Source organism: Agelaius tricolor, unplaced genomic scaffold, assembly GCF_023055355.1.
Source record: "Agelaius tricolor isolate 1412-34295 unplaced genomic scaffold, bAgeTri1.0.p SCAF_6, whole genome shotgun sequence".
In the NCBI taxonomy this organism is placed as follows: Eukaryota; Metazoa; Chordata; class Aves; order Passeriformes; family Icteridae; genus Agelaius; species Agelaius tricolor.
The window spans coordinates 35924888-35947001 of NW_027269266.1; the positions used below are offsets into that span (position 1 = coordinate 35924888).

Below are 22114 nucleotides of genomic sequence, written 5' to 3' on the forward strand. Positions count from 1 at the left end.
TGTCTTTGCAGAGCTTGGATTTCAAATTGTTTTAATGCAAAGATGGAGCTGTTCAGCTTCCTTTTTCAAAACTTATAATAATTTTCCTTTCCCACCTTCCTTGAATCTGAAATAGATTTATGGGAAGAGAAACTAAGAAATAAATGCTATCTTTAAGAATTGCTTCAGAAATTTCTTTCCTCTTAATTTTTAGTAATTCTATTTCAAGTCTCCATCCAAAAAGTGTTTTTCTGTTAAATTTTTCAAGCTTTTCTCATTCTCTAAGGAAATTTCATGAATTTTCAATTGTCAAAAAAATTAAATATCTGAATCTTCAGCTTATTAGGCATAAGATACATTCTGGTGCTTTTCATTTCCTTTAGTTCTCTAAAGTTGGGGTTTTTTTCTCTCTTTTGTTTGGAAAGATGTGGCATACTGTCCGCCAGGAACATGAAGAGATGAAGAACAAGTTTTATATCAGATTGTCAGTCTGAGCATTAGAATATCAGGAAAATAACTTTAGGAAGAACAATTGAAAGAATTGGCTTTTTCTTTTTTTCTGAGCTTACATAATTACTTTCTATTATTTAATGCAGCTATGAAAACCTGCCATCATAGCAAGGAAAACATTTCATCCTTCTGAATTTTCAGAGGGTCAGTTCTGGGTTTGAAAAAAATCCTTGAGAAATTGGAATTTTAGTAAATTATATTCTAAGAGTTACTTTACTCACATGTAGGCATGTAAAATATATGTAATTTCTATGCTATCTTAAAAGTCAAATTTTTCTTCTTTACCATGTTTATGCTTTTACTTCCAACTATAATTGCAGAGCTAATTTACTGGTATTAATCTTTATTCTTTGTGACTGAACTAACACAAAGATGAAGAAAAGACCTAAGGAACTACATTTACTCTAATGAGGTTCTCTTTTCATTCTTTCTTCAGCTCATCTTGTAGTCATTAGAATCCTTTATAAGGATAAAAAAGGAGCATTATGGAAAAATGAGTACATTTTTACTAGAAATTATAAAACTTCTGGTGTCTAAAATGTTTACAGATTAAAACCCATTTTATTTTATCTATGGAAAAATAGAAATTAAGATTACAGCTATTCATAAATATTTGAAGAGCTAAAAATAACATACATACCTTTTTTATTATTAATTTTTTTATATACAATTTTGTTAAAGTTACCATTACAACAGTCTGTCAGACAAACTGTTACCACTGCACATTCTCTGCTATTTAGCTGTTGCTCAGTTATTCATAGGAAATCAGTTCAATGCTTTAATTTGGGTATCTGTTGGACAAGCAACAAAATTATCTCTAAACCAAAACCCACAACTCTGCACCTGGTAGTAACTGGGAACAGTTAAGCAATGGACTCTGAATAGTTCATATCTCCAGTGACAGCTTTACCTGCTCAACAAATTCCTCTTTCCTGTAGTATCAACAATTAGCATTGATCATTCCAAAAATCATGAAATTCATTCAAACCTCCATGTGCACAAGGAGTGTGAGTGCAGAGAACATTTAACTGGAGTGTGCTAGAGTAGGCATAAGAGTCTCCAGCAAATAGAATACAATTTTCCTGACAGTCCAGCAACTGTAACAGGCAGCAGATTTTCAAACACTTTAGCAGGTCACACAATGGTTTCATAGGAGGATATTCAAAGCAAAAATTTTAAAAATTAATTTTAATAGGCGCTCCAAAATACAGATAAATGTTTTGTGTAATTAAAAAAATGAGATAAGTTCAGTATAAATAGAAGAGAACCTCCTTTTGTACTTTCCAAAGTAGCTGGGCATCCTTTGTAGCCCAAAGGTGGATCTTCGAGGACCCAAATATCTTTCAAAATCTGGCAAAGTACCAAAGTCTGCCAGTCTTTCAGAAAATTAAGACATGTGCAGTTTGGAAAATGCTTTTCCACAGGTTACAAGGTATGAAATAGTCATAATCTGAGAATTTAAATGCCCTGGGTACATGTCTCCTCTGCTGCTAATTCAGCACAACCTTTTCTAAAGGGTATTACAGGCAAAGGATACCTTTTCCCCTCAGTGCACTATGAGCACACCTTTGCGTTCTTGCAAAGAGAGTACTTGTTAAGCACCAACAAAAACTTTGCTTCCTCATGATGTAAGAAAGAATTTATTTATTTTGAGCCTTAAATGAGGTAGCTATACCTTTGATACTCTCCACAGGGAGGTAGCTACCATATAAGTGCACAGTGGGTATACTAGTGCTCAGGATGTTTCAAAGTCATTGCTAGAAGTGATAATGATATATGGTGATGTATCTGGGCTGGCAGCTGAAGAAGAGAGACAAATACTTGTCTGTGCAATTTCTGTGCATGCAGAACCTATGGCACTATGTTATACATCAAATGCTTTGGCCTGAGTCAAATTAAGAATGATATACAGCATCCATTTATGGTACCTGACAGTTCAGTAAATCTGTATTTTGGTCCTTTAAGAAAACTGAGAGCAGTTTCTAAGATCCTAAGATCTAAGATAAACTGAGAGCAGATTCTAAGAGCCAGAATTTAGGAAAAGGTTTATTCACTAGCAGCTAACACTAACCCTTACAAAATACCAAAAGTAATTTAGAGTATTCTTGGTGTTTTCAGGGAAACTGTACCAGAAACTCTAACCAACAAGGGCAACAAACCTTTCAACACTTGTACAAATAATTAACTGTTTGGAAAAGTCTCATTGCTTTTCCCTAGCAGAGCTTTTCCAAATATTTCTGCCTAACCCTGAACATAACATGGGAGTGAGGATGCAATACTTATGTTAAAGGGAAGGAAAGAAAGTAGGGATTAACAATCATACCCTATATGTCAATACTTAAATTTCTGCAGATGTATTCTAAATGGCTCCCATATTTTTGAAAATTTAAATTTAAATAGATTTTGCCTTGATAGGGAAGGTGAGGGAAGGAGATCCAAAACCAATTTAAATCAGATGAAGATAGACATTAGATGAGATTTGAAAAATCTATTTTAAGCCCATGTATGTACCCCTCAATATATTTGAATGTGAAATAAAAATACTCCAGTGATGCAACTAGCTTACATGATTATCTATATCTTATGCAAAATACACAGCTCTACTTGAGAGTAAAAAATAAGCTGGAAAATGTCAAGAAGGCAGCTTCTGTCAGATAATTGTAGGTCTGCTGCTTAATCAGCAGAATATAGAATTCAGGGCAAATCATATGTCAAATTTGAAATGCTATTTAGGTTTTTCATGTTATCACAGGAGTAAACAGAATGCTTTTATTTCATTGGCAATTATAAACCTGTCATTAACAACTACAGAGGTGTTAACCTTGTATTTTAAATATGAAATAAATATAGAAATATGGAAACACAAGACATTTTTTTCCTATGAAAAGACAATTTTCTTGTACATAAAATGGCTTTTTCCTGATGAAGAGGTAAGTACTAGGACTGATAAGAGACCAATAAAATCCTATTTTATAAACTTAATAAAGAAATTTCATTTTGAGAATCTATTTTTTCAATCAAAATTTCCCCTAAATTAAAATCTTTTTGTTGTTTTTGTTTCCACAATCATTCATACTTTTCTATATTTGACTGGAAATTTCATGTGAATTAATTTTTTTTTTTAATATGGGAAATTTAGAGATCCAAGAACACAGGACTATCACAGATCTACCAATAGGATCTTAATTATGAATTACAAGAGTATTTTTATACCAGAGGAAGTGACAAAGTGATTGATTTGACATGCATTTACAGAAAGACACATGGAAATTTCCACACTTCATTTCGTGTTCCAGTGAAACTGAAGACCTAACAGCGTCACTCTCTTTACACAAAGCTGGAGCAGTGCTTTTCAAGTCAAGACAAGAGATTACAGATGTTAAAGGAAAAAAGAATAAAAAAACCCCCAACAAATCTCACTGTTTCTTGGGAGGATTTTCCTAAACTTCCATAATTTTAATTATGACTACTCCTTGGTATGGTTAAGTTTTATATTTTGTTATCTTTTTTCCTTGAATTGAGCAATAGGATAACCTCTAACAGCTGAAAGGTGCAATTATAATAAAAAAGGGACACATAATCAAATAAGTCAAAAAGTGAAACAAGAATCTGTCATTGATATTTAAACAAAAAAAAAAAAAAAAAAAAAAAACAGGAAAAAAACCAACAACAACAACAAAAAAAATCAGCACTGTTCCAGGTCTGGAAGTTTTCATTGCAAGTACTTAAAGGGGTTCCTAAATATTAAATATTTTATTCAGAAGATAATGACTTCTTTTGTATTTGGGGCAACCTTACTGTCATTTTGGCACATTGATAACCAATCATAGTATTGTGAAAAGAAGAATATTTGGGATGGTATTTTCCATCAACAACACCTGCTAATGTTATGTTCTCAATGAATACAATACATCAGAGCTTTGCATAGTTATATAGTTTTTAGAATGCATTCAAAAATTCCCTGATGAAGAAAGTATATTTCATAGAATACTTTACAACCTCTCTGAGTGTGCCACACCTGGATAAATCATAAATTTTCACACTCTGATGTTTGGGTGGGCATTGACTTCTTAAGGGATAAAAACAAGCCTTTCAAGAACACTGTTAGGAGTGTAAGCCAATACCATATTCTGCTTTACTGAACTCATCAACTGTTCTCTCAGCCCAAGTAAAAAATCTCCGAATAGTTTAAGTAAGTCTTTGACATGGTCTGCCACAACATCCTTCTCTGTAAATTGAAAAGAGAGGGATTCAATGAGTGAACTGTTGGATGGACAAGGAGTTGGTTGCACACTCCTGAGGGTAGTGGTCAATGGCTCAGAGTCCCAATGGACACCAGCAACAAGAGGTGTCCCTCACGGGTCCTTATTGGGAACAGTGATATTTAATATCTTCAATAATGACATAGATAAAGGGGTCAGGTGCAGCCTCAACAAATTTCCGGATTACACCAACATAAGTGGTGTCATTGGGACATCTGGAGGATGGAATAACATCCAGAGGGACTTGGACAAGCTTGAGAAATAGCAAGGTGCTGTACTTTTGCAGTATTTTAAGTACTGGATGGAGGAATCCTGATTTGAGACTTTAACCTAGAGCTCTTAAAACTCTAGCATTCACTGTTTAGGAGGACTGGTTCAAGCTAGAGTTCTTAAAACTAAATTTATCATGCAAAATTAATTACAATCCACTTTGATATAAAAAGCAGAATCACAAATGTTATTCACAACCATCAAGTCTGTTTTAAATTAACTGAAATTAAGATTGTAGCTATTATTGATAGTATTAAACTTCCATGCCTTAAATCCTTCTTTGTATAGTCCATCATCAGTACAAAAATCAACAATAATTAAATAATGATCTTAGAGTTCATTGTTATCTGTAATCTATATCACTTGTAAAGAGCAATTACAGCAAATACTTAAAAAAGGAAGTCACTTGCCAATCATGGATATTTGACTGAATCCCACAACATCCATCTCACAGCCAGTTCCTGATGTAAATAACAGGTCAGGTACAGAGAGCACAGTGTTCTGCTTGGAACTGAGCAACAGGAACATAGATACTTGTGCCCAAAATATCACCTAACCTGCTAAGCTCTAGTATCACTATACAGGTTCAAAAAGAGACAGAAAAACATATTTTAATGCAGTATTCATAAGGAAAACATGCTTCTCAAAACTGACAAATTAGGGTGGGGATTTTTTTCTTGTTTTATAAGGCTTCAAAAGGAAATAAAGTATCATGGCAAAAACAGAAGTCAAGCATAAAGAGATAACCAGGTATTTCAGGAATAGAGGGTTGATTTTGTCAGGTGAATTTGTCAGTGGTTCATTTCCATGAAAAAGGTTATCTTTCAATAAGTTAATTACTAATCATTGCAAGAACTGCATTATTATTCCTGACACAGATGATAATGTGAGAGTCCTTTGTGAATTCCCAGACTTAAGAAAACTCCTGATATATACAGTGTACTTTCAAAAAGAAAGAACAAAGAAAACACTCATCAGGATCAGAAACCAATATCTAATTTATTTTCTACAACAAAATGTAGCAATATGTGTTTAAATATAACTCTTAATGCCTACATATTATGGTATTATTTTTTATTGAATTTATATGAGCACCACTGGTGTCTTTTTTATACTTCTACAGGCACAGATCCTAAAGCTTTGTATTAAAAAGATAATTTTTCCATATGAAAAATGGTCAGTTTAGTATTGCAAGATTCTCTGTAACTAACACAAAAAAAGAAACCTATCAATCCCAGAGATGATGATTTAATAAATTCTAAATGTTAGAAGCATCTGGACAATTATGGAGCAAAGTTTTATGTTAGCTTACATGCTTCCTGCTTAAGCCAAGAACTTTTTGAAGAGGCAAACAACAAGACGAGGTCTGATGATAGCTGGGAATGTCTCTAGAACACTGCCATAGTGGTCACATGTTTTAAAAATATGAAGGTACCACAGACAGGATAGGCAAGGAATCTGACCTCAGAAGCCTGGGGTTCTCTCCTAAGTATTATAGGTATGATTTGTAATCCTAGTATCTACATTTGAAACAGTTATCAGGGATTCAGTTTATCCTGTGAGGACCTATTTAAGTATGGGGATGGAACCTAAGGCTGTGAAGTATTCATTTGGTCAGAGAGAAAGAGGCTGCCAAGACATGAGGTGCTGCAGGAAATCACAAGGAATGAAGAGCTGGGAGTAAGGAGCAGGCCTGAGGGGGTTGGTTCATGGATCAATCTGCTCTAATATTTCATCTATTTTAATCTATGGCAGCCATTTCCTTATTAAACACATTTATTAAATAGGGCTTTCTAATTTCAGCATCGCAGAATTTCAGAACTACAAAAGAGTCCAAGCCAAGAACTTGGAGCTTCTGATCTCTACACGATTGTGAGCTTCACTAATTCTGTTACATCTTGCACTTACACATGGAGGAATAGAGTGTGCAACAAAACATTTCTACTCCTTTTCCTCCAAGAAGGTAATAAAATGCAGGACTTAAGCACACAGATTTTTCCCACATGTCAGAAAATGCATTTCATCCCTGTGTGATTCTAAATCTATCCCAAACAGACACCAGCAGAAGATATCAGACTTTAAAATGAGTGGCCAAGTCCAGAGATGCCAAAATAGAAATCTTCCATGATCACTAAATCACAATGTGTTAAAAAAAAACTATTTCACAAAAACAAGCCTAAAATAATCTACAACTCCAGTTGGAAATCCACCTGGCTTCTTATAGAATTACTTAATTTCTTTCCATGTTTCCATAGAGGCCCATGCCAGGCTTGTGAGGAGCCTCCCCAAGCTAGTGATTGTTGAGTCTCCCAGAACCAGCTCTCTCCCAAGTTCACCTCTTCATAGGTAGCTAGCTCCTAATTTACTTGAAGACATTTTGATTCTAGAGAGCCACAGATCATTACCAGAATCCTATTACATACAGAATATAAAGCATCTTCATAAATAAAATGGTGATATTTGTATTTATGCAATACACATAACAAAGAAACAGATTGTTACTGGGATTGTAGCATGTCTTAAAATAAACCGAGCTGCATGTATTATAACCAGGACCAGGCAGTCCACAAAGTGGTGTCAGAATCCCAGGGAGCAATAGATGTGGCACTTGAATTAAAAAATAAGGAAAATACAGAAATCGAGCAGGTAGGTTTTCTAGAAAGAAAAAACAATACTACCATATTACTTTACACGTTACATCTGCTTTCCTAAAAATACCTGCATAATTTGTACAAGTCCATGAGAAGAAAACACATAATTTACTGCCAGAAACTGCTTCCTGATAAAATTTGGAAGAGCTAGCAATTTTTTTTTTGTTTGTTTGTTTTATGGGCAGTGAGAAATCTTATAAGGAATGGGGGGAAAAGAGTTCACTTCTGTCTACAACATAGTAATCAAAATGCATGAAAACCTTTCTATCTATTTGCAGTATAACCCCTCCATATCCAGTACTATGTTAAATACTGGTTTATATATATGAGTATAAATTGATAGATAGGAACTAATAGATCTGCAATTTGGAAGCACATACTCCTTGGTAATACACAAACAGTGCCAAGACAAGCACAACAGAAATCTTGTAGAAATAATAGAAGGTTTGTGACTGCATAAAGACCATTAGGCAGACAGAAACAAGCAATTAACATATTTGTTCAGCCATTCAATGGTTTTATTGGTCACAATCAATTGAGGTGAAATCAGGGACCATTATGAGGATGTCCTGTCCTAGGGTTAGCATGCATCTAAATTTTCCTATGCTCAAGCTCTCCCTGAAATACTGATCCTAGAATAGTTTGAAAATACACATTTCTTCAGAATATCCAAAAATCAGATACCCTTGAAAAACCGATGCTGTAAGCTTGCTCCTGCATGACAATCAGTTTTGGACATGACCGCAGCACACACCACCAGGACCTCAGGGTGCAGGACAACTCTGTTGTACATACTGTACCTGTACTTGCCACATACACATGAATGACAATGACAACAGTTTCAGGTCAGTTTGTAATCTCAGGCAGCTTTGTGGTCCCAGTCACAAAGCACAAAACCTGGCAACATCTGCAGAGTATTCAGAGGACCCCTTGATGCACTGCTTGTGATGTTACTGTCACCATTCTCCACTGATATGCATTGGGTTTGCATAAACAAATATTTTGTGTCTTTTCTGTATGGGTCACAAATTTGGCCCCTTAATTTCTCTATTTACAGGCTTAACAGAGCACCCTTATGACCACAGAAAGTATTCAAAAGTTGGCAAACAGATATTTCTGCTTTCCTTCCACTGCCACTTGCAAATGTCAGGCAGTGAGACCATCTGGTACAAATTCTGTTAACAATGATCAATGGCTTTGATTAGCAGTTACAGCAGAGGCTCTGTGTGAGTTAAAAGAATAACTGTAGTTCTCTTCAAGATTCTGAGGATGCTTGAGAAACAATATATCCTAGTAATGTATCCAATTCAAGATGTAGGCAGAATGGCTGAGATATATTTTTTGTGCCATGATCTGAAATACATTTGGGATGGTACTGTAATCAAGGCTTAGAAAATAACTTAATCAAATGCCTTTGTTAGAAAATAAAACTGACAAAAGATGAGATTGATTAAATTTTAGAAACTCTGTTGAAAATTAAGGCTATTCAAAGTAATTTGGACACAGAACTCTTGAGATTGTAAATGTCAGCTTAAGAAAAGTTTCTGTTGCTAGGAGACTATAAAAACAAGATGTCTATCTAGTGAAAGTATCTCTGATTATATCAAGAATAAAATGTCTTGATTAAATTAAAAATGAATGCTAATTAATATACCTAACAGCAAATAAAACTAGGTTAATTCAAGAGTTGTAACAGTGCCAGAAACTTGTCCTGATGGCTGGCTAGCTGCAGTCTTAGTTTTCTTCAGAGCACATTCCCCAGCTGCCACTCATTCCCACCCCCAGTAAGCCTACCACTTGTTCATGTATATATGTACATATAAAGGTCATCCTTTTCTTCTGCCAGACAAGAAAGATCTCATGTAATTGTTTTCAGGAAACTAATTTATACTTCAAAGTAATACTTGGAAGAAATTTCAGAACATGCAAAGAAATTGTCCTTTGTTACAGCTGCAAGATATTTTTGAACTTTATCTCAGAACTGTGAGTAGGTAACAGCTTTCCCTTCAATCTATCAGCCTTATCCTCTGTAGCACAAAGGACCTTGGGCAATGAAATTGATAGAACCAAGTAATTCTTTCCTAGCACAGGTCACATTTAAAGCCAAGAAGTAAATTGTAAGAGGATTCAGTTCCTTGACACTGAGCTGGAATCCTAAATCTAACTACTACAGACCTATTTTGCTGTATAGGAAGAGAGGTGTTTAGTAAGGTAGATAAAAAACCCTTTTCCAAATTTTAGAATGTTTTTCAAGATGTTATATTTTAGTGCACAGTTTGAGTAAGAACATATACACCACCATTTACTAAAGCCCAGTAATAACTGAGTTGAGCCATAGGAATGCTAGTAATTTTTATACCTCCCACATCTTATAGACTTCTTCTGATGAATTACCTAGCTTTTAAAAGGTCAACTCACAATAACATAATACAACAAATTTGTGCTATCTTATAAAGAGGGGAAACAGTTAATTTTTTGTGTGTTGAAAAGTCAGCGAAGAGAGAGTATTGAAACCAGGTAAATGTTTATTAAATACATGAATTAACACAGATGCTTATTAACTTCCTGACTGTTCAAAGACACTTGCCAACCCCATGAACAGAAGCATTCTCAAGTGATTCCAGCACATTAATCCTTTTTTCAATTACTGTTATTGATTTAAAGGGTACTTCTATACAGGTTAAAGATTTATACAGCTGTATCATGCAAGAGGTGCTGAACCAAGTCAGTCTAATGACAGGGACACTGAATTGTCTTTTGTGTTAATGGATATCATTCCCATTCTATGCTTTGGAAAAACCATAAAATAAAACTCTATACAGTAACATAAAAGATGGACTTTGATAAAAAGGGTATCAGTTCTGGTACGAACAGATATATAGAGCATGCCAAATGGACCATAAAATGTACCCATTCAGGTCCAGCCCATGGAAACTCCACAAGAAAATGGGCATATCATATTGCATTACTCTCAGTCAGCACAAGTAAAAGTACCATGGATTATACTTGTCTCCTGCATTCTCTCTTCACAGAAAGAAAACTGATCAATGAACTGCTTATCAAGCCTAAACAATATAAATCTGCTGAATTCAACAGAGCTGTTGTGAAAGACTCTTGAATAGGACAAATGTCTGAGATAAAGATTCTCTGGCTGGTCACCAAGGACCTCCTATATCAGAAGCAATAATGACTTATCACAGATAAACACCTTGCTAAAATGTTTCAAGTAAGCCTGTGAGAGAACTGTCTGTTGATATGGGATTGCAACTAGAGCTGTAATGCGGCTCAACATAATAGTGCTTTGAATTAAAGTTCTCAACAGGCCCTGCGAAACCAACTATCAAGACCTGTCAGATCTAACTGTAATGATTTTCTACAAAGTGAAGCTCTCTACAGAACTTTATTCTCAGTAACTGAGAACAGTTACTCTTAAAAAGTAATTGTATGTATCTAAGACCTATGAGACACCTATGTTCTTTACATGATATAGATATATATAATATACACACACACACAACTGTTGTTATTTTCATCTCATGTAAAGGACTCAAGTTCATGAGAGACACATTTTAGTTTTGATTTTGGTGCTGATCACCATTCCCTTTGGTTTCAAACACATATTACTCTCCTTTGCATTCCCATTTGTATTTGCGCTGTTTCTGTCATGGGGTAAAGTAAATAAGAGAGGAGCCTGATTGCAAATGTTAAGACTATAAACTATGTCTCCGAGTTATTTATGCTTCCCACAGCACATGGCAGTGCATGAGGAGAATGTGCAACAGCAGCTGCTCTAATATGCAGCACCAGAGGAATGAAAAGAAGACAGGAACAACTGGCTGGAGAAAAAACACTGGAGGAAGCATCAAGAAATAGAGAAACAGAAAAAGATAAGCAGAATATATGTAGAAAGAGTAGTCTCCAGATGGAGTTAAAAACAAATCCTGGAAAGCAGAGGCCTGCTCACAAAAGCAGTAACATTCTCTATCTTACACTACTGCTATGTTACAGGAGGAGCTCTGAAACAGAAACCTCAGTGTGGATCAGGAGCTGATTATGCCATTATTGGGGAAAGATGAAATTACATAAAAAAAGAAGTTGTATGAAGAACTTTCTTAATTTCAAACATCAATTTAGCATCCCAATAATATGCTGGAGTAATTTCACTTTTTGCAGTATTCTCTTCTAATCTCAAAGGGGCAGAATGCCCCAAAGTAAATGAATATATATGAAGGAGCTCCTTCTCTGCAATAAAATACTATACAACTCAACAAGTACCACAGATGTAATGCCTTTAATTATAGATGTTTCCACTCTCACGTGGTCTGGAAATTTTATTTCATGATGAAATTTTTCTTTATACAGCAAGTTCCTTTCATTTATTTGGTATTTCCACTACCTTCAAAGGCAATGAACCATATCACAATCATCAAAACTTTAGTTTTCAGTCTTTCTTAACCTGGAAAATTTTATGGTTTTGAACAATAGAAATATAGTGTAATCTTAACTAGCATTCCTTTTCAGCACACTACCTACCTTTGCAGAAACCCACACAGACTCCTCATTAACAAAGCAATTTATCACCTTCTCTTCCTTACAAAACAGCTCCCTAATTGAGTTGTGCAAATCATGAAAGGCAGCTCTTGCAAGAGTATCCAACAGATGGATAGGGAGTTCGAAATAGAAGCAAGTTTGAAATCTGAGTATTGGCCTTGTTCATGTTGTAGTTGAAAATTATAGTTGAATATTAGGAAGTCTTTCCCAAGCTACTTGTCAATTTGCTGATTATTCTTTCCCTTAAAAGATGTGGTACCATTTGATGAGTAGCTCTTAGTTCATTGTGCAACTGAGGACTGTGTTTTAGGGAGAAGAAAAATCTTATATACATATTTCAAAAATCAAGAGTAGGATTCAACAGCATGTGTAGAATCAGAAATTAATGTAAAGTGATGTTAAGCAATTAATGTTAAGCAAATTTAATCTCTTTTAATCATGTGAAGAGAGACAGTGAAGCAGCAATATATCATTATTTGTTATGTAAAATAAAGGTTTTATCCAGTGATATGTAGCCTGGAGCCACACTGACAAAATAACAAATAGCTCTAAAATTGTAGATGCCATCTTTTTGGCACCCAGACACCACATAAAAGCTTAGTCGTCTTCTGTGTGTAATATCTAGGTTGTTAATTCCCTTCTGAAAATATAAAGGATTTGCTTGCATTTAAATAAGCTAGCTCTATTCAACATTCCTTACATGTTCTTTTAATCATGAAAAATCCTATTGAACTCAATGGGTGTTTGAGTGAAGAATGCTGATCAGAGTCCTTGGAGACAGTTAAAATGGTCTCTACAAAAAAAAATAATTACAAGTTATACTCTGCTGAAAGGCCACGCCAAAGATGGTTTTTCTATTAATATAAAATGCCTTCTAAAAAAATTTATGCAGCAAGGACCTTTAAAAGGAAAAAAAAAGAAAGGCCCACATTATTACTTGCAGCAGAAGAAAAACACCTATCATATTTATTAGTTTACAAATGGCATTCTCCATGTACCTCATTGCATTTTCTAAGAGAAATACTTTCCAAAATATTTGAAATGTAGAGTACGGTGAAGTGAATCAGAATTATGCTGAATACCTTTTGAGTATAAGCACCTCTATTTATGTCACTGCCCACTACTGCAGGGTATGACTTCAAAACATCAAGCCTGGATCACTGTAGAAGTTTTGCCCTTGTTCCTCTGATTTCCTCACTGTAGGTCGTGTATTACATGAAGCTCACACTGTGATAAATTGACTCTATTCAAGCATTAAATGTCAATACTGACTTCAGTGATGTGAGAATTTTATCTCATGCTTACCGTGGGATAACACTTCTAACAAAGACAGATCTATGCACACAAGGCAAGGAAGTGGAATAAGAAAGTCAGTGCTTCTGAGAGCCTTAATGCCTGTTTCATAAAGAGGGCAACAGATTAATCACATTAAACTTTTTTAAATGCGTTCATGTGTTGGTTGTATATATGTTTGCTCACATATGCTATTCAGAGATGTTCTGATTGTTATGCCAGGGAACAAGGTCTTGGAGCTATCTGGTGGAATTTGACCGACTGTGACTACTTCGCTACCACCACAATTAGACTTCCAGATTTGGCAAGAAGCTCTCCTTTTGAAATGACCAAGCTATTGTAAGCAAAAAACAAAATACCAGCACTATCAGCTATGGGAAAAGACATTTTCTGGACAAAACTATACAACTTCCATTGAGTAAGGGCCATTTTTAGGCTATGATCTACACTAGTCTCCTCTGTCTTATAAAAGCTACAGAAATAGAACACAATTAAACCATCAAGCAGTGACTGTAGTTATCTGAGGGCTGAACAACCGTGTCTGGTAATATGTAGTAATGGGTACACAAATAAAAATAAAACAGAGGATAAACATTTTCTTGATTAATTATATCACATACTGATAATGCTTCAAGCTATGGTTCTTGAGAATCAAAAGAACAGAGTTGTTGACAAGTGTGGCTGGAGTTAATGTGATTCTATAAATATGAAATAGTGCTGAGTTACATCTATCAACAGTTATCTCTGCTTGAATATTTTAGAATGTCAAAGAGTATACTAGTAACTGTTGGGGGGGGGGTGGGGGTGGGGAAAGCAATAAAACTTGGCATTTAAGAAACTCACACATGGTCTGTGTACATTTCACTAAGAACTGCTTTAGAAACCTTGAACTACTGGTCTACCAGGCAGAGAACTGTTGTTGTGCATACCCTTTAAAAAAAAAAGAAAAAGAAAAAAAGAATTCCCACAGAACTCTTCCACCTGAGTTACTAGCATTTTTCCTAAGTAATTTTTGTATTCCTTATATCCCAGAAGAGAAGTTTAAGTATGTGTTTGGGGACAGAGGAAAATACCAGAAAAGTGCATAATAGATAAGACAACAAAAAATTTAAAATAGAATACATTTGCTGATGATAAGCAGCAATGATTAGAAAGTCCAGAGATGTAGCATAGAGTAACCCTTTAATGACTGTTATCATTTATCATCCTGTTAATCTTATATATCAAAACATATGTGTCCTGCATGAGTTACCATCCATCAATCCACCAAATACAAAGTGAAACTGCAAAAAGGCTATCTCTAAGGCTAATTTAGATTTACTATTTATTCTGCAGTACTTATAACAAATATTATGAGCCCAGAGTTTTCTGAAAAATCATAACAGTAAGGATGGTATAGTCTTATTTTTAAAAAATGTTATTCTATGTATATATCCATAACAATATTTACACATTAACTGTCACAACACAAAAAGCTATCAAAATGCTGAGAGTCAAATCTGATGCAAATAGCTAGAGTATACGAAAGAAAGTATAAATCAATTTGCTAAACTTGGGGTTTTCTCAACAAACATGCTCAATTTTCTTTAAAATAAATGTTCAAAATGAAAGACACAGTACATCATTTAATGGCAATTTAAACATCGAAGGTTAGTGCAATATAGTGGTCCAGATTGATGCATTTTATTCCATACAGATTTACAAGGCTATCATTAAATATTATTACATTTCCTGACAGGAAGTATGATTGTGTTGAAAATTCAATCAGGTTTCTTTGTCAGTCTAATAACAAGAATTTTAACATGCTGCTGCCAAAAATCAGCGAAGCATAGTATTGCATTCAAGAAACAGCTAGATTCTAATTCTCTGCCTGGCTGAGAACAACTGCAAATATCTCAAATGTCACACGTTACTTTATTTTTTCCCTGCACCCCATACAGAATAAATCAAGAAAAATGACATTAAAAATGTATTAATGAAGAAAACCCACCCTTTTTCCAAATTCCTGTGCTTTTCCTTTTATAGTCTCACACATTAACTTACCCAACAGCATTGCACTCACTGCTAATGAAAAGAAAGCAGGCAGTACAAATCTTCTTAAGCCTCCCGTGGCAAGAAAACTATTACAGAATGAACAGAAGAAAGTCTCTGGAGCCTTTCCCTTGTCTGCTTGTTTTACAAAAGGCAGTAAGGATCACACTGAGAAGTGTCAAAGCTGAATAAACCACTGGCAATTGGGTTTAAACCCTTTGGGTAGTTAGTCCTTCACAGATGATGATTCGACTTTGTCCAAAAAACAGTATGTGAGAAACAATGCAGAATCTACCAGAGGCTGTAGCCAAGCTTAAAATGTAGACAAAGAAGCAGTTTGCTTCTAAAGGTTTGCAAGGGAGGGCTTGTCACAGGACATTAATTCAAGCAAGCTGCTGTTACATCAAACCAGTGCATCTATATACAGTTAATCCCAAGCTTTTCGAGTTGTGTTCGAGGTGTTTGGCTGCAGCAGACTGGAGCCCCTGGGTTTGGTGTCACTGAAGAACAGGAGAGCTCTCTTCTCTTCCCTGTTACATTAAAACGCATATTTAGCATCTAGAAACCACGTGGTAAATGGTGGGATCTTTTTCTCAAGCTTTATTATGATCTGCAATTGACATCTAATATGGCACATTTGAATAAAACTACTCTCCCTGCCTTTCCTGTAGGTAACCTTACTTATAAAGGAGTTTTAAATTACAAAATATAGAGGATTTTCTTCTAACCATCACAGACAGTAGGGGGAGAACTTGACAATAACACTGGATTTTAATGACTACTTAAGGAAATAATAAAAAAGAATGATGGTAAATCCATATTTCTTTCATTATTTTTTCCATAATCTTGTATTCACTGTTGATAGCGTATGAAAACACCTGATATACAGAATTAGCATTTGTCTTTGGCAATTTATTGCATAGAAATATTGAGCATCTTATGTTCTTTAGAACTACACAATGACAACTTTTTATAAAAGTTTAAACACTTATTGGCAGTGCTTCAGAACTACTTTTATAACAGAACTGGACTTATTGAAATAAAGGCTTTGTTTACTCAAAACTAAAGTATGAATAACTATGAAAATGAATACAATACAAGCTATGAATTATTAACAGGTCTTAACTTGTTAATAATGAGTTTTACTCTAGTCATGGATTTTCATTTTTTCTCCTCAAAGGTACATATATTTTGATTGTAGTCTAACACGATGCAATTTGAACCAAAGATGATATTGACAAGAATAGTCCATATTTTCCTTCCAACTTATCATAAAAGACACTGAAAATGCTTCTCAGTGTTAGGTTAGACACTTCCTGTGCCCATCTCCTGCTGTGCATGACTCTCAGCTATTCGTGTAATACTTTCTGTTGATACTAATTATATTTGTCTGTGAAAATAATCATGGCACTATTCACCATGTCCTGTTCATTCTTTGACATGTCTATAGAACAAGACTGTGCCTTTACCTGCCACCTTACCACAAAACCACATCTTACCATGGTTTTATGAATATTTAGAGAAAGAGGACGAGCAGAAAATGGGTCATGCATGGATATTTTTCTAATTTAGAAAAATATCTTTAGGGTATTATTACATTTGTCTCTCTGTAGGGTTGTTTACAATAGGTCTCATCTTGCAAAGTTTTGATGTCATTCCTGAACCTTTGATTTTTAGTCAACTATGCCACATAAGAGAAAACACAGAAACAGAGAGGAATGCGCTTCTCCAGTACACAAGATCAACAAAATTATCTAGTTGCTAGCCAACATGAAAAAGAGGATTACCAGTCGGGCCCACACAAATACTATGGCATGAAACAGCATTAATACTAACCCAAATATTAGTAAAAATGTCAATTAGTGCAAGAATATTTTATGATGACAACTGATGGACTACACATAGGAAAACCTTCCATCATAAATCGCAGCCAACTGAGTGCCAGTCAAATAGTAATTAAGTTTCAGTCATTATTTAATGTCTTCATATGTCTTCAGAGCATGAGTGGCAGAGCTTATTGCAAAGGAAGTTGAACTATGCTGCACTAGAGCAGAACGTGCTAGGGAGCAGATTCCAGCACCTTTGCACTGTTAAAATAGCAATTTACTCTAAGCTATACCAGTCACTTAAGCTGTTCAAAGCAGGTCACTTGTGACCGTATCTCCTCGGTGCTAGAATAGCACAATTCCCTTTTTGATACTTTCTACACAACTCCTTGTGATGGGCAATCTACAGAACACATATTCCCTGGTGACATCTGGTAATAAAAACATTGAAGGGAATACAGAATTATATAAAATATAAGTCAATCATCCTATTCGGCTATGTTAAATACACTTAAACATAAAACGTATTGTACCACAAATGTTTTTAAGTGAAAAAAAATCAACCTAAAATGCAGATAAAGAATATAAAGAATATATTTGTAAAAATACAAATTCTGTCATCAATTCATGCCACTGAACTTGTCTTAATTTGGATGCAGTTTGAGTTTGGAAATGAAGAACGTTTTAGACATTAGTCTTCCTTAGTGTAAATAATAATGTGGTACATCCAAGCAGGGGTGGGGAGTTCTTCTAACATTATTCTACCTGATGGAACGGGGCTTGAAAGAAAAATAAGGGGATGTTTTTACTAGGACTTAAAAAAACAAATATCAATAATTTGTCTCTTAACCCAGTCCTGAAGATAGCCTGATGAAACAATAAACTAATTCATACATCTTTTTTGTGCAATCATCCTGTAGCTAATTCATTCTGGCTGCTAGCTCCCCAAAAGTAGCACAGTGACACTCCAGTAATGACTCATTCTTGTAAACCTAAAGCTCCATGTGCTTAGTGGCTGAATTACTTTCCCCAGATCCTTGCAGTAGGAAGATTTAGATCCTTCTATGAACATTACACTAAACTCCAACTGTTCTGCTGCTAGGGAAAGAAATCATAAGGACTCTGGGGGCAAGAAAAAAGAAAGGACAGGAACAAAAAATAGAAAATAGCTTAAGTGCTTTCCATTATTATTATGTTCATTATTGCGAGCAGGGCTTGCAAGGCTGGCATCAAGGCCTTTTCTACTCCTCATACCACCCTACCAGTGACTGGGCTGGAGGTGCACAAGAAACTGGGAGGGAACACAGCTGGGACAGCTGCCCCCAACTGACCCAAGGGACATTCCATACTTACAGCTTGATGCTCAGTATATATAAGCTGGGGAAGAAGGAGGATGGGAGGGATGTTCAGAGTAATTACTTTTGTCTTTTAAGTAGCCACTACATGTGATGGAGCTCTGCTCTCCTGGAGATGGCTGAACATCAGCCTGCCCATGGGAAGTGGTGAAGGAATTCCTTGTTCTACTTTGCTTTGCTTATGTGTACAGCTTTTGCTTTACCAATAAAACCATCTCTATCTCAAGCCATGAGTTCTCCTACTGATATTCTTCTGATCATCTCCCCCATCCCTCTGCAGAGGAGTCATGAAGCATCTGTGTAGTGCTTGGTTGCCCCCTGGGGTTAAACCACCATATTTAGCAAGGTGTTTGTAGTACAGTGAAGATAATGGCTTGTGGATAATTTGCCATTGTGTGCAATTTTTGTTTGCTCATCTATGAATGTTCTTTTAGTATAAACACACAGAACTTACTTGATTTAAATTTATATATGGGGAATTCATTATTCTTGTAGCAGGCAATACCACATGCTTAGATTTACTTTTTAGATCTTAGAACTTTCAGATCAGTTATATAGTCAGTGGATAGACTCTCTGTACCACTAAGGAGGAACACAACTATCCTTTAGCATTAAATTTAAAACCAGAATCAGATTTCAGGAATCTAATAATTGAAGAAGCCTTGTCCCGCACAAAACTCCGAAAGGATATTCAGTCCAGCAGATACATTTTAAAAGTGCAAACTGTGCTTGGAATAATGTATTTAATCTCACACAGTGAGATTCAAGGTCTCTAGTCTACATACCAACAGAACTCCATTATTAAACCATCACTTATATATTCAGAGATGGGTTGAATTTTCTAGTACGAACTATATCCCAAAACCCAAAAGTTAAATACAATCATCAAACGGAAAGCCATAGACAGCTAGATGTTCAACCGATTAAAATAGGTGGGGAGTATTAAATCAGCAAAGGTGCTATTCTTTTTGAGCATATTTATCCAAAGCAACAAGAATATCCCTTCACAGCCAGCACCAATAAATAGGAAGTTAATGGGACTTAAAAAGCAAGTCTCTCCTGTTTTAAAAAGGCAAATAATTTTCCATCAGTTAGAGCTGGAAGACTGTTTTTTCAAGATGGATCTCATAGGGGATGAATTAAATAAATGCTTTTGTCTGCATTGAACAGTCAGCATTTTATATTCAGTATGTATTTTTCAAAATTGAGAAAGAGTTTTAATAGTAAGAGAGGAAGGTCTGACTCAAAATCAATGTTAGTTCTCTAATGAAGATTTAAAGGAAATAAATTACATCCTATTGCACTTTTAAACCACCTTTCATGGGGAAAATACAATATGAATAAAACCAGTATTGAGTCAATTTCTATGTAAGTAGGATTACATATTTGCTATACATTTCTTGGAATGCACTTACTAATGCTTTTTTACTTACAATGCTTTTTACTTACAATGCTTTTTCGTCTATAGGACTTTTGAGAAAACCAGTCTGCTTTCTAGCAATAAACTAGATAATGAATCAAGTCCTCACAGTTTTAGCAACTTGAAACTATTATAGAGCAGCTGTCAGGACACACCATTTCTTTGATCTTACTCACACCCACACAAAAGACCAGTGAACAAAATAAGCTATATAAAATTAATCTTTAAAATATGTGTATATTGCTCAGCTCAAGTTGCTATTTGGACTTTTTTGTCCGAGTTACAATTTTAGGAAAAATAAATTCAAGGGCTAAGAAACAGAGAGACAAAGGAAAGTGGTTTCTTCACCATGAGAATATCTCACCACAAAATGTAGTTTCCAGGCCTTTCATATTACTTATTATACTCTAAATGAACAGCAAAACTAAAACTTGTTCTTCTGGTAAACTGGCCATGTAGATGGAGCTGGTAAAGATGGCATAGCTTTTGCTAAATCCCAAAATCTCTTATGCATATTTTGGCCTAACATTTACACTGATATTCTTGATACTCTCTCATTCTTGGAAGATGATTTATTTTTCAAGTTTCAGAAAAGACACATCAATCACTTCCAATCACAAGGGTTGTTAGTTTGCTGAAATAATTTGACTATTTCTTTCCTCAAACTGTATCTACTTCCTTGCATTCTGATTGACTATACATGTCTGATTTGCACAAGTTAATTTTTAAATAACTGCATAATGCGCTATTCCCTTTACTGTGATTGCCTAAAACCTATCATTAGCCAATCAAAGAGCAAGGATCTACACAATCACTCTTGGATATTTTCCAGTAACTGCACTGTGAATATGTAATTTTCTTTCACTATGCAAATTTCACAAACATATTCCTAAAGCTCTGATTGGACCTATGGTCCAGAATTTTAAAGTTCTTATCCATGGTTCTGTACAAACTTTCCTATTCCTCAAAATTCCAGATGCTTTAGAATATGAAAAAATAGAAAAATAACTGGGGAAAAAAACTAAAATAAAACATAAAAAGAGGACTTCCATGCTCAAATATTAGAAGACTCTATTAGAAGAACTCTAGGTTCAGGCTCTCAGTTACAAAGAATAACCACTAGATAACCATCATGGTGCCTGCACAATAAGCACTAGGGCACATGAAAGAACAGAACATCACCTCTCCTAATGCTTAATAACAAAAACAAAAGAAAAATTAAAATAGTCTATAGAGAAACATATTTTTGAAACTTCTGAGGTCTCTGTCAGGTCCAACATGTATGTAGTTTGCCAAAGATTTAAACAGAAAGATTGTTATAATTTTCCCTTCATTTTCTTTACCCTAAAAATCAGCTACCTAGCTGGGCCAAAGCAACTGTCCAACTATGTTAACTTACTGAATTTTCAGCAGAACATATGAGACTATGTGGTACCAATTTACTTGTTATTTCTATCTAGTAGAGAGAGTATCTCTACTGCCATTCTGTCAGCTGTTGCCAGTTTTTATCATGACCATGGATACTGACAAGAAGTTAAAAGTAAGATTATTTTGGTATTGGGAAGTTGCATAAATTTGACAAAAATCTCAAATTCTTTGGTGCAAATATTTTACTGAAGCATGCATAACATCACATATTTATACAGCATATTTAATTTGACATTATCCTAAATTTACATTAGAACTATTAGAGAGATGGTTTGACAAAAAGATTCAAGAGATAGATAGGGAACCCTGATTATTAATGTCAGTGTTGATGCCTACAAGGGAACAAGCATATAAAAAATATGGATTAATAATTCCAGCTTTCCTGGGGATTTTACAGCTGATTCCTGGTATATACAGTGCCAAACTACATTAACACTTGGAAATATGTGAACATGAGCATTTTTATATCAAGCCATGAACATTTTGAACACTGTATACAGGAAACACCATGACTACCTGGAGTACTGTAGCAAATGTT

General features: G+C 35.0%; 1 protein-coding gene across 4 annotated transcripts in view; it reads right to left on the reverse strand.

The window, feature by feature from the left end:
* ZNF385D (zinc finger protein 385D) overlaps positions 1-22114 on the reverse strand; it is a 418148-nt gene that overhangs the window by 236325 nt on the left and 159709 nt on the right. The window contains exon 1 of one of the 4 annotated variants that reach the window (XM_071429340.1): positions 15560-15584. The exons of the other annotated variants lie outside the window; for them this stretch is intronic. Within the exon in view, the coding sequence (XP_071285441.1) occupies positions 15560-15569 (10 nt within the window). The 5' untranslated portion in view covers positions 15570-15584. Of the gene's footprint in view, positions 1-15559; positions 15585-22114 lie in introns of those variants that run through there. 4 annotated transcript variants of the gene reach the window in all.